Source organism: Aquarana catesbeiana, linkage group LG05, assembly GCF_042186555.1.
Source record: "Aquarana catesbeiana isolate 2022-GZ linkage group LG05, ASM4218655v1, whole genome shotgun sequence".
Classification (NCBI taxonomy): domain Eukaryota; kingdom Metazoa; phylum Chordata; class Amphibia; order Anura; family Ranidae; genus Aquarana; species Aquarana catesbeiana.
Window position 1 is genome coordinate 367,272,230 of NC_133328.1, and position 24,784 is coordinate 367,297,013.

Sequence of the window (24,784 nt, forward strand, 5' to 3'; positions counted from 1 at the left end):
TTTTTATGAAAGAAGGTAGAGAGGAGAGATGACATGCGGTTGAAGATATGCATCAATAACTTGACTCAGGTTTTCAGTCAATCCTCGTTGCCAGAAACTATAGGTCTGCCTGTTGGATTTGTAGGATTTTTGTGCAATTTGGGGAAGCTATAAAAAGTCGGGATCTTGTGATACGATGTATGTATATATTCCCAAAGATCTTTGGAAATGACTCCAGCTCCCAAAAAGGAATCCACCAATATGTAAAAAAAATTTTGTTAAATTTCTCCACCGTGGAAGAATTAATTTGGCAGTACCACTCTTTATTAGAAAGAATGAGCATGCACATATTTTTATATTGGGAATTATCCATTATCACCACATTGCCCCCCTTGTCGGAGAGCTTTATGGTGATGAGGCTTTTTTTCAAAGAAAGTAAAGCTTGTTTCTGATCTTTCAAACGATTGGTGTTAGAAAGATTTCTGATTGGAAGCTTGTCAATGTCCTGAGTCACCCGTTTTAAAAAGAGGCATTAGGATTGGTGCTGGGGGAGGAAATTTGATGAAGGTTTTTTGAACTTGGCGAGTGGTACGCTTGTGGAGTTATCGACATCATGCAGCATGGACTCAAGGTCAATTACATCAATTAAATTTATAGCGGACTGGTCAGTGCAAGGAAGTGACATTTGAGTTTGAGTAGCGGAGCCTCACTGAGAGATTGTGTTGGCATATCAGGTTTCTGGCATGACGACTTATGATATAGGTATTTGAACAAAAGTTTCCTTACGAATAGTTGCATGTCTTTCACCAACTCAAACTTGTTCATGTTTTGTTGAGGGGAAAAAGCTGAGGCCAAGAGCAAGGACAGATTTTTCTACATCTTTGAGTGAAAATGATGACAAATGTACTACGTTGAGTCTTTACTACATATGGTTCTATTCCCTGACCCATCCTTTGGGGAGAGGGGGGAGAAGCCTCTCCCCTGATTGGGGGGGAAACCTGAAGGCCTAAAAGTGTCAAGAGTGATAGTGCTAGAAGTGTCAGATAGCGATAAATCAGAGTCACCACCCACCTCACCTTGTGTATAACCCATTGGGTAGAAAGAAGAAGATTGTGACACACCACTTGAAGTTTGAGGATCAAAGTTATCCATTCATTTTTTCTGTTGTTCGAGTATCCTATCACCAAGATAATTTCTTTGTGTGTGAGTTAGGTCTTACAGGACTTTTGACCTGTGTAAACTGTGGAGGAAAACCAGAAGCATAATTGTGATTAGTCATTTGACGTGTTGTACATTTAAATTACCTTTTGTTTTTCGTGAGTTGGTCCATTTATAAGCTTAGCCCTCGTCAAAGGCTAGTTTGTCTCCCAGAATTTTTTCTTTTGTCTGTAAAAGTTATTCATTGTAACATGCTAGACTCTCCTTTTAATTTTACTTCACACGCTTTGTAAAACGGATTTATATTGAAGGAAACAAGTTGTGTTTCTAAAACTGATAGATCACTATCCAACTTTTCAGTCTGTGTAAACTGGATAATACAAAGCAGCAAAAGAGCCCTCCTAAAAAGCCCTATAATCGGACAGAAAAAATGAAGCAAAAATGAATGTAATGCATTCCAAGGCTTGAGTCTATTGGAAAAAGGGACTTTGCACACTTACACTCAGCATGGACTGACAGTCTGGATTCCAACAGATGAGTGTAGGAAGGGAGGGAGCTCTATATATCTGTGTATCAATGCAAGCCTGCATTATAGCGATGCAATCCTGCATTTGTTTGCTGCTTATATTATCCAGTTTACACTTTTGTGGTCACTCACTTTTCAAACAGGTATGTCTTTTTCATATACTGCTATGTTAATATACTTACTTGGATGTTTGTTTTTAAACACATCTTGACTTTTAAACCATTGATATGCCTATAAAAATATACATAAAACCCTTCCAAATACGTGATTCTTCAGTGATAGTGTCCCTATTTTTTGATCTAGTGAATATGAGTGAGCTGCCTCTGTTGCCCCTTCCTGGTGACCATTGATCCTCTGTGGGGCTGGAGCGCATTTTGGGCTGAGACCCGTACGGTTTGCACCACTAAGCCATTTCCTGTTGGTCTGGACATTTGGTCACGTCCATATTTCTGTAAGTGCAAAACATATTTTCTTTTTTATAAATGTGGTGTGAACCAATAGGACCACATATAAAATTTGGTAAAGTTCATATAAATTGCATTACGTATTTTTTTTCTTTTTCTACGTATGTAGGATTGCTTCCACTTTCTTATACCTTGATGAAGACTTTGTATAAGTTGAAACGCATTGGGTGGATTTGGTGGATATGCAATTTATTTTAATTCAATCTATTCCTGCTTATGTGTTTTAGTAGGACTGTTTTTTGCAGAGTAGGATGTGCATTGTATAGACCAGCCAACTTATAATTAATTGTCCAATAAAGATTTTCTATTTTTATACATATATTCCAAACTGTGATTTCTATTGCTGCAACAAAGTCCCATGGGAGATGTGACAGAACCCACTGTCACTGTGTGTTTTGAAGGGGGCTGTGGGCTGGCCTCCTACACACAGACTATGGCCCAGCAGAGAACGAGAGACTTGGGGACAAAATGGCGTGGGATAATGTAATTATGTCCCTATATAAGTTGCATCCCTTCTCCCCATCCTCCCCCTCTTGTTGTTGTGTGTAATTATGCTATGTCATGGCAAGTAGACAAAAGGTGTGGAGACGCATCCAGTGGGGGATGTGTAAGGAGGGGCTGCCAGCGTGTCATAATCCCTTTATGTGTTCCAACTGTAGTTTCTGTGTTTAAATGTACAAGTGTTGAGTTCCCATTGGTTCTTCCTTGTCCTCTACCCCCTTTATGACAAGGCTAAGGGGAGTGTCCCTAACTGTGTTTAAAAGTGTATGTTTTGTACTTAATAAACAGTTTATGCTCTGCATGTTTAACCCTCAACATCTGTGTAGTTTGCCTCATGGTTTGGGGGTTAAGGGCTGGTTATGGTGAGTCTTCCGGCTGAGGGTGCATTTGGAGGGCAGGAGACACAGTTCTGGCAGGGGGGGAGGCCCAGACGGGGTATCCGGGATCCATCACAGGGTATATCTTTCCAATCAGTACAACCAGCTTTCCCATAGATGGATCAAAATTCAGCCGTTTCCTCCTGAACCAGATGAATTTTGATCTGTCTATTGCCGGCTTTAGATAACATGTATGAACAGTTTGTATTCTCTGTAAATAATCTTAACAGACTAAAACATAACTGAGCACCCCAGTCATATAGCTATTTTAAAAGATCAATATAGAAAGCAAAATGGATCTCAGGTTTTCCCCCTAATTGCATCTATACATACTGATTGCATTTCCCAATGTGTCAACATATTTTTTAAAAATGTGTGTACTGACTTTTTGGAAGTTCTCGGTGATGACAACGTGACCTGTGATGTTTATTTGTTAATTATTTTGCTCAGGCTTCAACAATATGGTGCTGACCAAGGGCATGTGCAATGTAATTTTTCCATTGCAATGCCAGACATTTCTGCAGAGGATTTATAGATAAAATCAACATCTGTGCAGTAGACACTCAGGCTCTATTTTTGTAGATGCTCTGGTCTCTACCAAATGCTACTGATCTCCAGGAAAATAGCAGAACTACAATGCATGCCTGGTAGAAGCTTGAAGGATGATCATGCAGACATGCACATAGGTGCATCCAATCTCACTCACAATATTAGAAACATAACACCTCATTCCCTCATCCTCAGTAGGCCCAGGGCCAGATTCAAATCTCAGGAGCCTATAGGTAGAGAATTCGAAGCACCGCGCCCCCCCCCCCCCTAAAAAAAAACACAACTAATTAACATGCTCACCCCTAAGCATAAATTCCTTGTGCAAGTTAAAATTCTCCCCAAACAAAAATTCTAAAATTCCCCATCCTTACAGTCCAAATCCCCTCCCAAAACTTATCTTTGCCCCCCCATTCACACCTTCCAGCTCAAATTCCCACAAATCACCCTTCCTAGAAACATCCTCTTTCATTCCAAATCCCCCCCCAGCATAAATTCTCTCCCAAAATCCCACTCCTCTCCCCCAAATACTCCTTTCTAGCCTAAATCCTCTCCCAAATCCCCACGCCTAGCGAAAACCCTCCCTCCAAATCCCACTCCTAGCATAAACCCCCCCAGTACCACTCCTAGTGTAAATACTCCCCCAAATCCCCCCTCCTAGCGTAAGTTCTCCCCAAATCCCCCTCCTAGCACAAATCCTCTCCCCCAAAAACCCCCTCTCAGGATAAATCCTCCCCCAAATCCCCACTTCTAGCGTAAGCCCTCCCCGTAAATCTCCCCTAAAATCCCCACTCCTAGTGTAAGTTCTCCCACCAAAGCCCCCTCCTAGTACAATTATTCCCCCCAGCACAAATCCTCTCCCACCCCAAATCCCCTCCTTGTACAAATCTCCCCAATCCCCCCTCCTAACACAAATCCCCTCAATCCATACTCTTAGCACAACCCCCTCCAAATTACTCTTCCCAGCACAAATCCCTGACCCCCCTCCCCCCAATTCTTCCTACTAGCACAAATCTTCCCCAATTCCGCCCCAACATATACGTTACCCCCCTCAATTCCTCTTTCTAGCTCAAATCCCCCCCCATTCCCTTCCACTTCCAGCACAAACAGCCCCCCCTCCAGTCTTACAGGACTAGTGAGCCATGTGCAGTGCGATCTGAGAGGATCATGTGTAATTCACTGTATGGAGGAGCGCTCCATTGGCATTAGCGGGGAGACCACAGCAAGCACACACCTCCTCCCAGCTCTCTTCTTGCTCACAATTTTCCTGTCCAGACATGCAGTGGGTGTGGGTACAATGTTCATGGGGAGCACACTGAAATCCAGGACCACACCATGTACGGAGGGGCGCCACTCTAAGAAGGGTGCCTGTAGGCACATGCCTTACAGTGCCTAATGGGAAATCTGGCCCTGAGTATGCCTTTGTCCTTTTGCAACATGCATCACATTCTGACATTCGAAGCAGGAGCTCAGAACTTCCATGCCAGGAGAAAGTGAGTACCCTGGCACCAGATAGTGATATAAATCAGAAAGAGAGAGTATAGAAGAGGGGTGTTCACTAGAAGCATGAAGAAAGATCTTTCCTAAAAAGGAATAACAAAAGAGGTTTGCTAGAAATGAATATGGAGGAGGTATGTTTGCAAAAAGATGCAAGAGAGATTTTCTAGAAGGGTAATCTAGAGGGGGAAAATTTTAGTCTTTAGAGTCCTTTTTAGTCTTTAGTCCTGCTGCCAGTTGGGCTTTACCCTGTGCCTCCCACTACTCCGGGTAGCACACTGCAGCAAGTCAATCTGTACTGCGGATTTCCCCACTGGACACACTTCCACTTCATTGGGTTCTGTCCCATAAACTGCAACAGTCTTACCAACTCCGGTAGCATTGCCTTCATTTAAATGCGTTGTCTCTCATCTGTGGTGTCTCCATAGGCTGACTCTTCCATGTGGTCATGGAGCAACACTGCAGCCTTACCGGACCCACCGACACCCCCTGCATGTAAAACAGGATCCCTGTTGCTAGGGGTAACAGCAGATGAGCACGCCAAAGATGGTTGGCTACACCTCATGGAGGTTTCAGACTGTTGTGCCCTTCTTTCTGGGCTGACCACTTCACATAAGCGGCCATAACAGAAAACCTTGTTTTTTATTTGGATTTACAAAACCTTGGTCTTCCGGTGAAACTTCTCCCATCCTGGAGCATTGCTGGTGGCCCATGATACGATGGAACTCTCCTCTAAGAAGGATTTCCTCTTTATACTTGCGGTAGTCATCCTGGTCCCCGTCCATCAAATGGTAAACCGACCGGAACTCTATCTGTAATAAGGTTTGCAGCAATTTTGGCCACCGTTCCCTAGGCCATTTTCTCTTTACAGCAACTTTTTCAAATTTTTTATAAGGAAGTCCCCAACCTCTTCTGTAGGCAGCAAGGGTTTCATATAGTCAGAGGCCCCTATGTTTGACTTCCCTCTCTTTATTCTGGTTCCGCTTGAACCACTCATTCACGGTCTCATACACCACTGGCCCCTTTTGACTGGCCCTCCTAGGTGAAGACATCATCCCAGGCCACGCTGAGCTCACTTTCCCTTTAACTTGATTTAACATTAATTTCTTGTGTTTTGACTGCCTCATCATTGCAGTCACATGCACAGCAGCTTGTTACACAGTTCACAGCAGTAAAAAAAAAAAAAAGAAATTCTCACAAGTGCACTACCTGAACACAATGCTCAATGCCTGGCTGCACTTCCATACACAGCCATTGAGAGTTCCTTGACAAACTCACTGCTGGCGCAGAGACCCGGATTTCACCATCTGTATGCTTGCATTCGAACACCACTTGTGACATTGGGGGATGTCTAGCTCAGTGACAGATGCGTATTAAGTGAGTTCACAGCCAACAGGAACTAAGGCGTGGTAGCCCACTTTTATTGAAAGTAACAAAAAGATGAACGTTCACACACGCATTTGGTTTCGTACACAGGGGTTCTTCTCCCAAAACAACAACAACTGAAAAACGCCAATCCACCTGGCTCTTAAGGCTTGCTCAGCCTTGGGTGCAGTTCCTTGCTGCACAGGCCCACACCTGGCCTCTAGGAAGGGGCTCTCCTGACACTCCAGGCTTCCACACTCCTCCAAGACTCACGGTCCCCTCTGGTCCCCTGACTCTGACAGCTGGCCCAACTCTCTCAGTCCACTGACCTGGAACCTCTCCCACATGGAGTACCGTCTCAAGGATGTTGCCTGGATTCTTAAACGGTAGCACACCTCCTTCCTGTCTGCAGCAACTGCTCCAACACCAACTCCTTTCCCAGACACACTGAGCTATGCTCAGCTCTGCCTTATAACGAGTATGTGCACCTGGATACACACACAACCCGCAGAGCTTTTGGAAAACCTGAACACATGACTGAAGACTCCATCCCTCCCAATGCTCTTTGAAGTCTTCAAGTTTCCAGCCCCAATCCAGACTTACAAAATCCAGAGAAAACTTAAAGCATAGTTTTCTCTGCTCACCGATCTTTTGCTGGAACTTCTCAAATTGCTTCTTTGAGAGTCCTGTGTCCATTTTACACACATTTTCACTAAGACAGGGGCTCTCACTCTCACAGGGTGGTTCTGGTATTTTTCCACCACTACACCAATTCTCACGACCCACTCGCTACCATCGCACAGATACATACTACCCTACTCACTGTCACTGCACCAGGCCCGTCGCGACAGGACAGGCAAAACAAGCAATTGCTTGGGGCCCCGAGCTGGCCTAGGGCCCCAGCCACGCCACCGGCCGCCACTTCCTATAAGCTGCAGCCTGTAGCATGGCCGAGCTCCTATTCCTTCCTCCTGCAGTCCGCAAGGCACAGGAGATTCAGTTTCCTGTTCCCGGCCGGACTGACAGGAAGTGCACACACTGAGAGCTCACTTCCTTTCAGTCAGGCCGGCCGGGAACAGAAAACTGAATCTCCTGCCGCGCGGTACGTGATAGGGAGGGGGGTTAAAAAGAACATGGGGGGAGGGGAGTAGTAAGGGAGGGAGGCAGTCATCAAGACCTATTTAGTAATAAAAATATGGTAGCTTGCTGACCATAATAAAAACAATTACCATGGCTTTCTTTCCATTTTCTTCTTTCTTTACCATCCCATTTCCATCTTATTGCTTCTTTTTTGAATTAATGAATCAATCATTTTTTGAATATGTTTAATTGTTGAAAATGTTCAAATTTTATGCACATTATATGCAACAGCAGTATATGCACTGTAAACCTTTATTTATATAAAGTGTTGGTGAACTTAAACTGTATCGCTATGCTGCGATTCCTGTAGGCTTTGCGTGCGTGCGGGGGAGGGGGGGTTGGGGGGCCTCCATGTCCATTTTGCTTGGGGCCCCCAAATTCCTTCAAACGGCCCTGCACTGCACCAACATGCAGGCCTCTTGAACCCCTTGGGAAAGAGAGCCCTGACTGATGGGGGCATAACCAGGGTGGACTAAGGTGACTATGGGGTCACTGCGGATTGGTGGTGGGATAGGATGTGGTTGGGCCTGAGCTCACTGCTTTGGCGCCCCAGGGAATTCAGGGTCTTTTCGGAATAAGATTGCTAAGAGCTGACCTGACCCTGTTCTTCCAACCATGGACACCGAGCTTCTCCTGGCCAGGGTCCATGAGCTGGCTCTCCAGGGTCAGGCTGAGTGGCTATTTTCCCTCCTGTCCCCTGAGGCGCCTTCTCCGGTCCCTCCTTCTGATCCCCCCCAGGATTCCCCACGGCCTAGGTCCAGAAGGCGGGCTCACCCGGCTCAGCCCTAGTCCCTCTAAGGGCCACGTACAGCGCTCCCCCTCCTTCTCCCCCCCCGCTCCTCCGCTGGCTACAGGTGTCTGCGCTTCCCCGGCGGGGAAGCGTGGTGCCTCTGCCCGCTCCCGGCGCCCCCCCGGCGTTCGCCATCTCAGCACAGTGAGTGACTCGGGCCTCCTCGCGCTGCCCTCGCTCACGTAGCCCCCGCGCTGGTACCCGCCCCCCCTCTCCCCTGCTTGTGTGGGGGAATGAGGCCGGGCTGGAGCCGTAGCGCTCCCCGGCTTCTCCCCACATGAAACGCCGCTGTTAGTACCTTTGCCCACCCCCCGCGGATGGTGGGGGGGTTCCGGTCCGTCGGTCCCTGTGTTCCTCCACCCGGAGATCTTCTGGGAGGACGGGAGGAGGGGACGGCGCTGTTCACCTGGCCCCTCAGCTTCCTCCGCAGCAGTCAGTCCCAGCCCTCTGGACGGGGGTTCCGCCAGGGACTCAGAGCCGCATCGGCTCCCCCTAGTGGCCAGCATGCTCCCTGCGCCCGGCTGGGTGGGAGTTCTAAATTCATCCGCACACCTGGCTGATACAGTTCATGATGTACAGCATCTCACAGCCCCCTGCTGGGCGGGGGGGTCACAGTGCGTCGGGTAGCATTGCCCCCGACTACGGAATGGTGCTAACTTCCCCTGCGCCCTCCAGGGCGGGAGCACCGTCGGAAACCAGGCCATCCCATGAGCAAGGTCTAGCGTTAGGGACTCCCCCTGTGCCTGCACGGGTGGGTGACTGGTCCCCCTCCTCAACAGCTCTGGTTGCTGCGCCTAAGATAGGTGATGGCCCGGCAGGGCGAGCGTTGCGCGCATACCTCCTCCTCTTCCGCCACTCCGTGCCCACCGACATCCTCCTGCACCCTGCAGGGCGGAGGACGGTCGTGCACCTTTGTCTGTCCCGTCGCCGGGGCAGATGCTTTCCTACATGCCCGACCAGGTCAGAGGTCCCGGTGGGATGCCTGCCGCGGTTACCTGGCCTCGTCTCCCCGCGCCCAACAGGGCGGGCGACTTCGGCTCCAGACCCGGGCTGGCGGCAGTGCCCGCCCCGAGTCAGCCGGAGGGAGCCGGTAGGTGTTCCTGTCGCTGCTCAGCCGCCGTCCTTGGCCAGTTGGACTCGGCAGGGTCATTGGTTGGACCCCCGCCCCTGGACCTGTCCTTGGGTCGGGACAGCCCTGCCGAACACAGCCTCGAGGGTCTTCAAAGTGCTGGCCGCCTCCGTCTCCAGCCTTCCAGAGTCGTTCTGGAATCGGTTTCGTCGCCGGGCCCGGCGGCTGGTCGTCCATCATTGATGATGCCTCCGCGAATAAGTGAGTATGACTGAGTTGATTTGGGGTAGGTCAGCTGACGCTCCCGTATCGGGCCCGGAAGACCGCATAGCGTCGGTTGTCAAATCGGTTCTTTCCAGTATGGGAGTTTCGGGCTCGGCGCCCAGCCCCACATCCGCTTACGGGGGTGCCTTGTGGGCGGTAGCGCCTACTGGCACCCACCTGACGGAGGAGACAAAAGACAAGATATGGCGACGCAAATTCGTCAATTTTCTTGCCCTCGTACCGCCGGATAGGGAGACTATCGACAAATCCCGACGGGTTGACGTATCGGCTCAGGGTGACAAACCAAGGCAGCTTCCTAGGACTTTTGGGAACTGGCTGCAAGGGTTCTGCGCCTACGCGGGAGTGCTCAGTGAGCGGTTCCCGGAGTTGGCAACCTCGCTGTTTTGTTAAAAATGGCGGCACGACGGGAGTTTCGTTTTGTTTGTCAGGACAGGAGCCTGTGGTTGCTGCTTATGTGCCCCCACAGGCCTTCGTCCTTTCAGTCCGCGGTCGGCGCTCCTCAATCCGGAACGTCGGCCGCTCCAAAAAAGGGTAACTGCTGGCTTTTCAATGAAAGCCACTGTAAGTGGTTCTCCGCCTGTCGTTTCAGGCATGAGTGTTCCAGTTGCGGGGGGGCGCACCCCGCCAGCCGGTGCTTCCGAAAAGGCAAGCAACCGCTTCCCAGAACTGGAGCCAAGACTGACCTTCCTAAGCCAGAGGACACCGGTGAACGTCTTAGAGATGCTTCCCTGGCTCGACCGGTACCCCCTTTATAGGGAGGCCCTGATTCTGCGGGACGGTTTGGACCGTGGTTTCTGGATCCCCGTTTCCCCGTCAGACGCCCCGACCATGGGAATTCGAGTCCGTCGTTGCCGAGAAGCTTCAGTAGGAATTGGACCTGGGGCGAATGGCAGGCCCCTATGACCTCCCCCCTTTCCACAACCTGAGGGTATCTCCCCTCGGTGTGGTTCCCAAAAAGGCGGAGGGAAAATTCCGCCTTATTCATCATTTATCCTACCCTTCTGGCTCCTCGGTGAACGACGGCATCGACAGGGAGGAATCCAGGGTAAATTATGCATCTTTTGACAGGGCGCTACAGCTGGTTAGGACAGCGGGGCAGTCTGCTCTTCTGGCAAAGGCGGACATCGAGTCCGCTTTATGCCTCCTCCTGGTTCACCTGGACTGTTTCCATCTCCTGGGTTGCTATTTTCAAGGAAGCTATTTTTCGACATGTGCCTTCCTATGGGTTGTGCCATCTTGTGTTATTTCTTTGAACTATTTAGCAGCTTCCTTGAATGGGTAGTTGCCCAGGAGGCTGGTCTCCAGTCGCTGTTGCATTATCTAGATGACTTCCTCTTCGTGGGTCCAGCGGGCAGTGTAAACGCCTACTCTGTTTTTCAGGATGTGTGCTGGCTTTTCACCGTTCCACTTACAAGACCGAGGGCCCCGTTACGGTGTTGTCGTTTTTAGGAATAGAGATAGACACAGTGGCAATGGTCTCTCGGCTGCCTAGTGACAAGCTGACCAGGCTACTCTCTTTGGTTCGCTTGGCAAAAGGGGCAAAAAAAAAAAAAAAATACAGTTGAGACAGCTACAATCGTTGCTGGGTCACTTGGTTTTTTGCCTGTAGGGTCATCCGGATGGGGAGAGCCTTCTGTAGGCGCCTGTCGTGGGCCACGAAGGGTGTGACGGCTCCTCACTACTATGTCCGGATCACCAAGCCCATGCGTGACGACTTGGGGATTTGGCTATCCTTCTTGCAGGCTTACAACGGGCAGTCATGCTGGTTGCGGAAGGAAGTGCCGAACCGACAGCTGGAGTTATATACCGATGCGGCAGGCTCCTGTGGGTTCGGCGCTTTCTTTCAAGGGGAATGGTCTGCTGAATGCTGGCCGGCCTCATGGGCCCGAATGGATTTGTTGCGCAACCTCACCCTACTGGAGCTGTTTCCAATTATTGTTGCCGTTGAGCTTTGGGGTGAACGGTTGCGCAATCACCAGGTAGTCTTCTGGTCGGACAATATGAGTGTGGTGCAGGTAGTGAACAAGCAGTCAGCCAGTTCTCCTCCAGTCGTTTCGTTGCTACGGTTTTTAGTTTTAAAATGTTAACATTTTAACATTTGTGTTAGAGCCAGGCATGTTCCGGGTGCATCAAATGATATTGCCGATGCTCCTTCTCACCAACAGTTCATCCGTTTTCGAACCCTGGCTCCGTCGGCTTCTCTGGAGGGCCTCCCCTGTCCGGCCCACTTATGGAACTTCGTTTCTGGTGCTTGCTAGAGCTCCTTCGGTCGTCGCTTTCCCTGCGGACGTGGGCGTCGTACCACCGGGTCTGGCATGAGTGGGCTCAAGCGTCGGGTGGTGAGTTCAACATTTCTTCTTCGGATGACAGACGTTTGACTTTATTTGCCTACCTAGTTTGTTTGTTGGAAAAAGGCGTCTCGGGCTCTACGGTTTCATCTGCTTTGTCGGCCCCGTCATCCTGGTTCCAACTCCTGGGGCGGGAGGATGTCAGTAAAGCCTTTCCGGTCCGCCGGGTTCTGCGGGGTTGTAAGCGGGTTACTCATTCACCTGACTCTAGGCGCCCTATTTCCATCCCTATCCTGTCTGGCATTCTGTCCCTGTTGCCGGACGTGTGTTCATCGGGGTTTGAGACCCTTCTTTTTCGGGTTGCCTTTTCGTGGGCTTTCTTTGGTGCCTTTCGCATTGGCGATCTGGTTTCCAAATCTAGGTTGTCCCCGGGGGGCATTCGGTGGGAGTACGTGTCGTTATCGGATCGCAGCGTGACTGTTTTCTTGCGTACATCCAAGACCGATAGTTTCGGCAGGGGCCGCCGAGTAGTCCTGCACATCTCGTTTTTTCTTTGTATGTCCGTCCACATCTGCTGTGTTAATTTATAGGTTCCTTCCCGGCTCAGATTTGGATACTGGGTGATTCTTTCATCTACTGGGCCGCTCGCCGTGCAGAGATCCGCACCTATGGCAGGAATTTGGGTTTCTCATACAATTTGGCAAGAGTCAGCTGGATAGGGTTATGGGGGGTTGCGTTGGCCTCAGGTCCTTCTGGAATGTCAGCGAGTTCGCACCCACGTGTCTGGTCCCATCATCCTGGTTATACACGCTGGTGGGAATGATGTTGGTTATGCGCGATCTGTGGACATCATCTCAGCTATTAAAAGTGACATTGCCCAATGTTACGCTTCATTTACCAACTTGATCTTTGTTTGGTCAGAAATTGTGCCTCGCTCTGTATGGGCGCAAGATGTCCCTGGTCCCCGTCTAGAACACTTTCGTCGGAAAGTCAATGCGCAAGTGGCTAAGTTCGTTCGTCAGATCGGGGGTGTTGTGGTCCGTCACAAAGACCTTGAAGGTGACAATACCGATTTGCTGAGAAGGGATGGAATTCATCTCAATGATATTGGGTTTGACATCTTTAACCTGGGCCTTCAGAGGGGTGTGGAACAAGTGCTGGCTGCGGTGGGGCGTCCGTCAGTAGCTTACTGACAGGCGGGTGGCGGTTTTTGGTGACCTTGCCAGCAAACATGGCTGTAATAGGTACGACCTTCATGTTAATTGGGAGATAGACGGCCGGTCCGGCACTTATGGTAAGGACAGGCCCTTCAGTTATCTCCCTTTCACAATTTGGAATTGGGTGCTCACAGTGCAACTGTGACTGGCACTGTTGGAATGTTTAATGTTATATGTTCAAGTTAATAAAAGCTGTGGCCTTGCCCTTTCCAACATTAATGGTTGTAAGTGTTTTTTTATTGGATGGGACGAAGGGGTAAGGTTAAAAGTTGGCTGGAAAATGGTTATGGGACCTGGGCTTATTGCACCTCAGCAGTCATGTTCTTGTGCATTCCCTGCCATTACACTGACTCACAGGACCCCACTTGCTAATAAAGCACTGACGAGTACTACTCTACTCTTGACCCCTGCACCAGCTTGCACTTCTGCACTTGCTGCCACTGCATGAATGCAGCAATGCAAAATCTCTAATTTTCTGCCAATACATGAGCATGCACTTCCTCCCTTCATGACACTGCACCAGCCCATATATTTCACTTTCAGCCATGGCATCCACATGCACTGCCACATTCACTGACACTCTTTGCCACTGCACCACTCGCTAACACTGCATCAGCTTGTACTTCTTCACTCTCCGCCACTGTACAGATGCGCACTTTCACATTCATCCCATTTAGTGAACAAGCGCACTTTTGCTAATGAAATTACATACCAAAATAAGTAGTAAGTCCATAAATATAGGCCGCTAAGTTGATATACTAATTTTATTGAGAAAAATGTTGAGCTTATCCAGTCCCCTCCCGCTTCCCAAGCTTCCTTATTGGTTACTGATACTGGAGGTTGATTTGCAGTTGGCCTGCTTCATTGGCTTGGATGCGCATGCAAAACCTGTTTGATGCTAGCAAAAGCCCATTGACAAGGCCCATTTGTATTTTTTTCATCATAAGCGCCATTTGAATAATCTTGATATCTGGACAATGGTACAGGCAAAAATATATTTTAGTATTAGAGTATGGGAAAATGTCAATGCCAGCCAGCTTTTTATTTTTGTTTGTGTCCCTGTTGTACTGTATATATTCCCTGACTTCTAGTCTGTGACACCGTGGCCACTATGACGGTAAGTGAGGGGCAAACTCTCTAGTGCAACCCCGCATAGCAGTAAAAAACAACAGTAAACAGGTTATAAACCTTTCTCGCATATAGTGGACGCATATGAATTTTAATGACATCCCAATGTTAGTCCGTAGGGTTCAATATGGAGTTGGCCCACCCTTTGCTTCAACTCTTCTGGGAAGGCTGTCCAAGGTTTAGGAGTGTGTTTATGGGAATGTTTGACCAAAGCAAGGTCCATAAAGACATGGATGAGCGGGTTTGGGGTGGAGGAACTTGTCTGGCCTGCACAGAGTCCTGACCGCAACCCTATAGAACACCTTTGGGATGAATTAGAGCGGAGACTGCGAGCCAGGCCTTCTCAACTACATCTGTGCCTGACCTCACAAATGCGTTTCTAAAAGAATGGTCAAACATTCCCATAGATAAACCTTGTGGACAGCCATCCCAGGAAAGTTGAAGCTGTTATAGCTGCAAAGGGTGGGCCAACTCAACATTGAACCCTACGGACTAAAACTGGGATGCCATTAAAGTGCATGTAAAGGCAGGTGTTTCAATACTTTTGACAATATAGTGTACTTTAGGCCAAAGCATTACAGTTGTGATCACATGACATTAAAAGTAACGCCTTGTACACACGATGAGAATATGGGACGAACGATTTGAATGCTAGTCTCATATCAAAAATGAGGTTACTAATGTTACAAAAATTCAACAGAATACAACTTCGGAAGTGATGTAGTGTGTTGTATTGTAATGTATTCTTTTGTTTTCCGTTCATGCGTGGTCTTGCTTGGACGAGTACTGTACTGCTTAAATGCTTTGTACAAACGATCGGATTATCGTACAATCGATTTGAAAGAATTTTTCGTCCGATTTTCTGATCGTGTGTACTAGGCATTATTTTTATTCTTCCTAGTTTTGCCTATAGCAAACTATGACAACCTACAATATTTTTCAGAATTTTTCTTCATCTGCAATGTTGCTATTAATGCTGTTTAATTTTTCAGGATTTTCTTGGATCAACTCAGAAACACTATTATGCAGATTTACAGGTTGTAGACTTTTCTAAAAAGGCAGAGGACTGTAGAAAAGAAATTAATACCTGGGTGGAACAAAAGACAGAAGGTGGGAAAAAAAAACACTTTGAGATATATATATATATATACACACTCTATATGTTCATGTTTTTGTTTACAGATGATGTCAGTAGCACAAACCTTTATCCATTATTTACTGGTAAGCAATATTTCATATTAAGGCTCCTTTCACACTTTTATAGTGATTTTTGCCATGACTTTGAAGCGATTTTGACACGACTTGAAGCAATGCCTGTGTAATCTTAAGGTCTGTGGACCTCAAGTCACATCAAAGTCAGGCCAAAGTAGTGCAGGGACTACTTTGAAGTCGCTGCAACTTGAAGATGCACAGATATTAATGGTACTCATTGGAAATCATGGGGTACAACTTGTCATGCGACTTTGCAGTCCCAAGTCGCAGGACAAGTCACAAAAGTGTGAAAGGGGCCTAAGGCAGTATTAAATCTAAAGACACAAATGTATTTTCCTGACGCCAACATGGCAGCAAACTAGTGATAGAACTCCGCCTCTTGACCACTCCTTCAGGACCAGTGAATAGCATAAATGAAAGGCCTAGTTAGGCCCCACCCCATTCTTCTTGGTATCTGCAGCGCTTGTGGAATATGGGGGGCCAGCTATGCTTTATCTCTCTCTTGGCCCCTTGTGCCATACAGGGTCGCCTGTACCTTTTACCTATGTCTCCCTCTTTTGTCTTTCATTACCTTTCCCATTCCTTGCTGTCCTCTGCAGGTATTGCATGTATGTATGTATGTATGTATGTATACACGTTTATAAAAAAAAAAAAAAAATTATGTATGTGGATGTGTGGGTATACATATGTGTATGTGTGGGGTGTAAGTAAATACATGTATGTATTGTAGGGGATCAGAGGGGTGAAAGGCCGGTTCAGACAGTTCAGTAAAATAAAAATGGCTTTATTCAGCAAAATAAACAGAAGAAAGCGACAGGCTTGTCTTGTCACACAGCTGCAGAGACAGGAAAAGTTCAGTCTCTTTAGCCAACAGGCTGATATATAGACAAAGTACATGGCTCTAGCCAGAGCTACAGTCTCTGATATGGTTTTGCTCACCCCAGCAGTTTCACAACCCAGCAATGGATCCTCACACAGCAGGCCTCTGTGTCTCTCTCTCTCCAAACACACAACTCCTCTGACATCTTCAGCTCAGCTGACAGTAAGCAGGTCTAAAGGAGAAGCTCCTACCCTCTTTAATTAACTTTCCTAACCCGCCCCAGACTGACCCTCTGCAGTATATGTGTGTAGGTAGGTGTGTGTGTGTGTGTGTATATATATATATATATATATATATATATATATATATATATATAATACACAGTGGGGCAAAAAAGTATTTAGTCAGCCACCAATTGTGGTGCAAGTTCTCCCACTTAAAAAGATGAGAGAGGCCTGTAATTGTCATCATAGGTATACCTCAACTATGAGAAACAAAATGTGGAAACAAATCCAGACAATCACATTGTCTGATTTGGAAAGAATTTATTTGCAAATTATGGTGGAAAATAAGTATTTTGTCAATATCAAAAGTTCATCTCAATACTTTGTTATACATCCTTTGTTGGCAATGACAGAGGTCAAACGTTTCCAGTAAGTCTTTACAAGGTTGTCACACACTGTTGCTGGTATGTTGGCCCATTCCTCTAGAGCAGTGATGTTTTGGGGCTGTCACTGAGCAACACGGACTTTCAACTCCCTCCAAAGGTTTTCTATGGGGTTGAGATCTGGAGACTGGTTAGGCCACTCCAGGACCTTGAAATGCTTCTTACGAAGTCACTCCTTCGTTGCCCGGGTGGTGTGTTTGGGATTATTGTCATGCTGAAAGACCCAGCCACGTTTCATCTTCAATGCCCTGGCTGATGGGAGGAGGTTTGCACTCAAAATCTCACGATACATGGCCCCATTCATTCTTTCATATACACGGATCAGTCGTCCTGTTCCCTTTGCAGAGAAACAGCCCCAAAGAATGATATTGCCACCCCCATGCTTCACAGTAGGTATGGTGTTCTTTGGTTGCAACTCAGCATACTCTCTCCTCCAAAGACGAGTTGTGTTTCTACCAAACAGTTCTACTTTGGTTTCATCTGACCATATGACGTTCTCCCAATCCTCTTCTGGATCATCCAAATGCTCTCTAGCAAACCTCAGACGGGCCCAGACATGTACTGACTTAAGCAGGGGGACACGTCTGGCACTGCAGGATCTGTGACCCTGGCGGCGTAGTGTGTTACTGATGGTAGCCTTTGTTACGTTGTTTGAGGTTGAGGACAGGTGTCTTTTATACTGATAACAAGTTCAAACAGGTGCCATTAATACAGGTAATGAGTGGAGGACAGAGGAGCCTCTTAAAGAAGAAGATACAGTTCTGTGAGAGCCAGAAATCTTGTTTGTTTGTAGGTGACCAAATACTTATTTTCCACCATAATTTGCAAATAAATTATTTCAAAAATCAGACAATGTGATTGTCTGGATTTGTTTCCACATTTTGTCTCTCATAGTTGAGGTATACCTATGATGACAATTACAGGCCTCTCTCATCTTTTTAAGTGGGAGAACTTGCACAATTGGTGGCTGACTAAATACTTTTTTGCCCCACTGTGTGTATATATATATATATATATATATATATATATATATATATATATATATATATATATATATATATATAATGTGGGTATGTGTGTATATGTGTACATATGTAGATATGTGTGTATATGCATGTAGGTATATGTAGATAAATAAAAAAAGGAAAGTGGAATCCTTTCTCCTATATCTACTCCTGATCCTTCTGTCGCTTTTCAGCTATCCTCACCTCAGCTGGCCGTCCCATTTCTCCACAGATCAAGAGTCAGTTACCGCTCAGATAAAGACCCTCAACAACTAGGGTGGGGACCACCGTATCGGTAAGTTTTTGGGAAAAAGAGTGCCGTCTCATGCAGATTGGCTTTGATTTGCTTCAGCCCTGCACGCCCACGCTCTCAAAAGGACCGGGCCAAGGCAAGGCCGACGTTCTTCAGAGGAGCATAGCCCAGATGGTGCTCCCACTCAGGAGAAGAGCTCCAAGGAAGACGTCTTTGCTCCTCTTCCCCAGAGCCAGCGCCCCAGTAAGAGTCCTGCAGGGCCTGTGGCACAGCATCTATGCCCAGGAGGCTGGTGAGTAGACACTGCCTGGAGGAGTATGCAGCTAACGGTAATGCCAATGTCTTTATTATTGATAAGAATGGCACAAGATTCTATTTTGAACTTGCCTTAATTACCTGAAGCAACTGTTACACTTGTATTGGAAACTGTTGGAGACTGTTGCCATAGGAGACAGCGTTCTTGTCCATGCAGATGTGGCATCTTGCTGGATGCTTTTACCTGCGTGGCTGTCCTCCTGTAGAAGTCTGGGAGTCTGCCGGTTTGGCGTTGCATAGACTCATTTGGGTGCCCCAAGGAGAGTAGTAATGTAACATACAGAGAGCTCTAGTTGCTGACATCATCACCCTTCAGTGAGGCTAAACAGCCACCTACAGCGGCAACAGTTTTGTACATGACTATCTCGGTTACTTGAGGAGCCACAGCCTGGTCTGGGTAATATGTCCGGGTCTCAGGTGGACTGAAACCCTAACACATGATTAAAAACCCGAACTGTCCGGGTGAATCCTGGACAGGTGGCACACCCTAGGTGTCTGGCGCCCATGAATCTACTCTGCAGAGGCTGCCTGCTGGTCAAGTGGGTGGCAACTCTATCAAGCAGCACTGGGGTTGCTGGTTCAATTCCCCAACATGCTAATGCTTGTGTTGAAATTTATATCTTCTCCCTGTGTGGTTTTCTCACCACAATCCAAAGACATGCTCTGCACCTACTATGCCTTACGACCCACTCTATGTGGAGGGATGTTGACAACTCATGGCTCTGGAGGTTCTCATTGGACTGAAGGGGGCCTGGGTCCTTGCTACATATGTTACAGATGCAGCAGTCTGCTACTCAAAATATGGAGGCTGACTAGGAAGTCCCTCCTAGTTGCTTGTATAGCCACTGAAAGCGCACCCTTGCACTTTGGCGGCTAGGGAGGCCATACGGTGAGACCCTGGGCTGTGTATTGCTTCCTAGAAACAAAAGTGGGGGAAAATGAAGGGGGTTCGAGAAAGATGCCCGTTAAACAGGAAGTCGAAACTGTATACTCTGAACAAGCTAATGGTCAACCTGCTCCTACATACTGTAGCATCTGCAGATGCCGGCAGAGCAGCAATAACCAGCCCATGTACTGGGTGAGTCTAACGGGAATGGTTTAATAGTTATCAACCAGCTGCTGCACCTGCAGGACACTGAGGAGAGTGGCAGGGTCTGCATCCCTTTAGACATGATTTCCTATTGGAAGTATCTTGCCAAAAATGACATTTTCGTAGCAGTGCATGCCAAGGGTCTGGCTTGAGTCTTGGTGCAGACTTCTGGGGGGATCCATGAGCCAGTCACACAAGTGCATGTCCAGACTCTTAAGTTAATACCTAGAAGGCATGGTTCATGGGTTTCTAGACAGCATGTTGTACAGAGTCTTGGATGAAGGTATCAGACACTCATTGTCACTTCGGCAGATTCCTCACTGCTCCTCTCTTCCACGAAGCTGCCAAGTCCACCACAACAGCGGGCGGGCTGCTGCATTGCTTACAGACACCTCAGACTCAAGAGGGTTTGCAAGTTTTCTATCCAATCCTCTTTGGAGAGCGCAGGAGATGTTGGTCAGTGTCCAGATCGGAAGAGGTTGAACCCTGTGGGGCCCTCTTTGAGCTCTTTAAGACGGAGTCCATTAAACAGTATAACCACATGGCTGGAGGCTGTTGCTGGATTGTCAGGATGCCTATCCTATCCTCACACCTTAGAGGGAAAGCAAAGCCAACTTTCTCCATCCCAATGGTTGGTGTACCCGGGGGTGCTCTGCTAGTTCCTCTGTTTTATTTCCATCAGAGGAAGTGGTGACAGTCAGGAACATATTTCTGAGGACGAATACTTCCACTTGTTTGTTGGCTTCTCAGTGCCTCAGTCATCTGGGCACAACGTCATCATGCATATAGATGATTCCTTGGGTTCATGGGAACCTGCGCAAAATTTCATCTGGAATTCTTAGTGCAAGGGAGGAAACAGGATAGAACACAGTTAATAAGTGTCATGCCCCTGTTGAAGACCCCTAGGTTGAAACGCGTCAGTTTCATTTACCATTCTCCATGTTGCTCACTTCTTTTATTTCATTGTGATCACGTTTTTATTGTAAAAAGTTTTTTTAGAAATAAAAAACACCTCCTGTTTTATCTGCACCATGTGGAGGCATATTTTTTCTCTCCACATACTTTCCGAATGAGGTCAAGTGTTTGCTTCAGCTCAACGAGTGATGTCTTTGCCTATCTGATCCACATCCTGGTTGCCTGCTGTGAAGAACTACCTGGTGGCCTGATGAGATCCATGCAGAGTCCAGCTTAGAGGATTTGCGCGACAGGACATCCCTTTCCATGCTCTTGGTGGCAGACTGCTCATGCGATTCCCTGTCGCTGACACGGGAATCCATGGGATCTGGTAAGAGTTTTTTTCACCTTTTTCATCCTTTCCATGATCGCCTCATCTGGTTGATGTGTCCCTTCTTTGTGAAGTCAAACTTCTGCCAACTACTTGAATACCATCACCCCCTGGAGCACATCCATATTTTCATGCAGTGGGACATTACATCCCTCACATATATAATTTATATTGACTTTATGTTCATCACATGCCATTTGGCTGATGTTTCACCATTACTTTTTTCTGATTGAAGTACAAGCAAGGAATTTCTTTGTCTTTGATTACACACCTATTCATCATGCGCTACATTTTTTATTTTAAATAAGTGTTACTCAGTATGAGTAGTGGTCCGCGAGATGGAATGACCTTGAGGAAGTCTTGGTCCGTTAGGACCTTGTAGACTGGAGAATTGTTACGAAACATGTCTGCAAGACAGCCGGGAAGATGCACTGCGAGGAACTTTCAGTCAAAGCAAACAGAGCTTCCCAGCCAAGGAGGGTAATCTTGAACATGCTGGGGGTTCAAACAGCCCTTTTAGCACTTTGGCCTTACTACACAGAGTCAAGGAGGACCAATCTCCTTGCAGTTTAGCAACAGGGCAGCAGTTGCCTATATTCAGCTCCAGGATGAAACTCGCAGCAATATGCTATTGGGAGAGGTGAAACCCATAATGCCACCAGCAAAAGATCACCAGCAAAATTTCGGAAGCAGTTTACCTCCCAAGCTTCCCAGAGCACAACGAGTGGGTCTACGTCCCAGGTCTTCTCTGAGCTGGTCCACAGGTGGGGCCCACCACAGATAGACCTCCTCGTTTCCCACAGTAATCACAAACTTTGGTCTAATTTTGTTTCCGTACCCCAAGGCGCAAGGGGCAGATGCTCTGGTCTCTCCCTGGGACTGCAATCTAACCTATATATTTTTCCCCAACATTTCCCGTAAATGAGATTCCTCTTGAGGGGGTCAAGGGAGAACATAGTTGTCATAGCCAGTCCTCCATATTGACCAGGAGGCCTTCGGTTTTCCCTGGCTGTTCATTTCAGGGTACAGAAGACATTTCCCCTCCACAGCATACGCAGACTGGGGCTGCAAGCAAGGGCATTAAAGGGGGAGGATGGACAACTCTGGTTGGTCCAGTTTCACTCCAGAGTGATCTCCACTTTGCTGTGTGCAAGAAGACATTCTACTTACAACATCTAGACCTAATTCTGGAACAAGTTTTGCTTTTTCTTGGTAGGACGAGACATTGATCCTACTGTCCTTCCAGTCTCAGCTGTTCTATACTTCCTAAAGGCCTTAGCCTATCCTCATATAGCTCACGAGTGTGGGCTATCTCGGCAATAACACATTTAAATGGGTCACTAATCCTTCAGTTTGCACAACTTTTGAGGGCAGTCGTGAGGAGTCGGTCACCAAGAAAGAAAGATCTATTGGAGTTGCTAAAATCTCATATCAGTTTAACCGTTTGTTCCAACAGAGCAATGTTCGGTTCAGGCCATCACTTACAAGGCAGTATCAATTGCAAGAAGCAGAAATTTATCAGAGATTCAAGCTCATGGTGATTCAAAGTAAAAAATATATATATATATATTCCTTTCTTTCCAGAAAGTGTAGAGTTGGGTCTTGTAGATCATCCTACATCAAACGTAACAGCAGCCTGCTATTTAACAGACAGCTGGACATTGCCTAACTTTCCACAACACCACACAGGAAAGTCACATGTACTTTTCATTTTCAGAACTTTAAAGTAGTATCGGTCCATAATTGTCCCTTTAAGGTCATCTAAATAAACCTTTTGTCATTCCAGCTGGGAATCGTCAAGGGAAAGAGGTTACCGCCTGGATCCTAGCAGGCTTGGTTGTGCATATAGGACTAGGGGTCGCGAGCCTCCGTCAGCAATGGCGGAGCACTCTACCAGAGAGGTTGACGCCTCATAGGCAACATGTTCAAGAGAATCTTTGGTGCCCATCTGTACAGGGGTATCGTGGTCGTTCCAACATTCCTACTCAAACTAGACAGAATATACCCGGGGGACTTTGTCTCATCTAATTAGAAGAATGGTTTGACAAGTAGATCCCACCCTGTTAGCTAGTTATTTATCACTAGTATGCTGCCATGTTGGCATCAGGAAAAAAGAAAATTGTATCAAATACTTACCGTAATTTTCCTTTCCTAACACCAAACCATGGCAGCATACGGCCCCACCCTTATACGTTTCGGTATGTAGCTAATTACAGAGAATGGGGTGGGGCCTAACTAGGCCTTTCATTTATGCTATTCACTGGTCCTGAGGGAGTGGTCAAGAGGCAGAGCTCTATCACTAGTATGCTGCCATGGTTTGGCGTCAGGAAAGGAAAATTACGGTAAGTATTTGATACAATTTTGTAAAACCTTTATCCTAAAAGGAAAAAATGTATTTTTGCTGTAACTGCTTAAAAAGTGTTAGCTGGAGTTCAGCTTCAGTTTGCTAGTCCATCTGAGTGGAAACACCCCAATGCAGGAAGTGTATTACTGGCTGAAACACCAGGTAAAAAAAAGAGGAAAAAAACCTACAAATAAAAACGAATGCAGTCACCACATATAAAGATAGGTAAGTTGTAGTATATTAATTTCTTTGCTTTTGGCTTTATTACTCTTTAAAGCGGTACTAAACCCAGGACCCTGCATTTACTATATCTGGTCTCCCACAGTACTCAGAACATGAAAATGCAATCATTTAAGTTAAAATAAACTCATCAGCCGTGTATAGCAGTCTTGTGATTTCTATCAGTTTCCGGCCGAGCACTGATTAAAGCTTGTAGGAAGAGTTTCAATTCTCCTCCGACTGACCTATGAGGCTGCATGACTCCTGACTCTCTGTCTGGACAGTGCTGATTGGCCCTGTGCTGATCACATGCACCCTTCACCCATCCAACTCCACCCCCCCAAAAATAAACTCTCTAGCAATACACACCAAACTGAGCATGTGCAGAGTGCCCCCAAGGCTCTGTGCTATCAGCAGATGGATTGAGGACAGTGGAAGACGGGCCCTTTTAACACAAAGCGGAGGATTAACCCCTTAGGTTCCACAGTGAGTATAACAAGCATGCTTTACTGCATATACAGACAGATTTTACTGTTGTGCGTTTAGTAACACTTTAAGCTGATTTATATTGTATATAAAATGTGCATATTAAAAATGTGATATTACTCAAGTGTGTTTGTTCCACTATTTTCAAATCTTATTCAGGTAAAATCAAGGACCTGTTACCAAGAGAAAGTGTGGATTCATATACTAAACTTGTACTAGTGAATGCTATCTACTTCAAAGGAAATTGGGCTAACCAGTTTGACAAGCAGTATACATCAGAAAGGCCCTTCAAATTGAATAAGGTATGCATTTTTAAGCATGGATCATAGATGCTTTATAACCCGAAGGAATTACTTAGAATCTCAATAATGAAAGTGGCTTAGGAAAGAATTGTTTTAGTTTCCATAGCACCAATGGGTCTTTAGAAAATTAACTGGAAACTGAAGGGACCTTTTATAATGAGGAGTGGATATCACTTTCGACTCTGAGCTATACATAGGGCCGGTGCTACTGCTAGGTGAACTAGGCAGTCGTCTAGGGTGTACTGCCATCAAGGGCACAGCCACGGGCAGTGGTGTAGCATGGGGGGGGGTAGCCAGGGTGGTCGCCAAGGGGCGCAGCAATTAGTCCCGCGCCATCCTGAGTGTGCTGGGTCCAATGACCCAGCCGACCTGGTTAATTACAGTGATTTCTAAGGAGCGGCAGCCGCCTGCGCCCTTAACAACCAGCAAGCCGGCCACTGTGTCCCTAACAATGGAT

At 46.8% G+C, this 24,784-nt stretch overlaps 1 protein-coding gene across 2 annotated transcripts in view; it reads left to right on the top strand.

The window, feature by feature from the left end:
* The window catches only part of LOC141144864 (leukocyte elastase inhibitor-like), a 168,404-nt gene that overhangs the window by 101,986 nt on the left and 41,634 nt on the right, over positions 1 to 24,784 (top strand). For both annotated transcript variants that reach the window (XM_073630949.1, XM_073630948.1), the window contains exons 4-5: positions 15,323 to 15,440; positions 24,185 to 24,327. In XM_073630949.1, the coding sequence (XP_073487050.1) occupies positions 15,323 to 15,440; positions 24,185 to 24,327 (261 nt within the window). The remainder of the gene's footprint in view (positions 1 to 15,322; positions 15,441 to 24,184; positions 24,328 to 24,784) is intronic.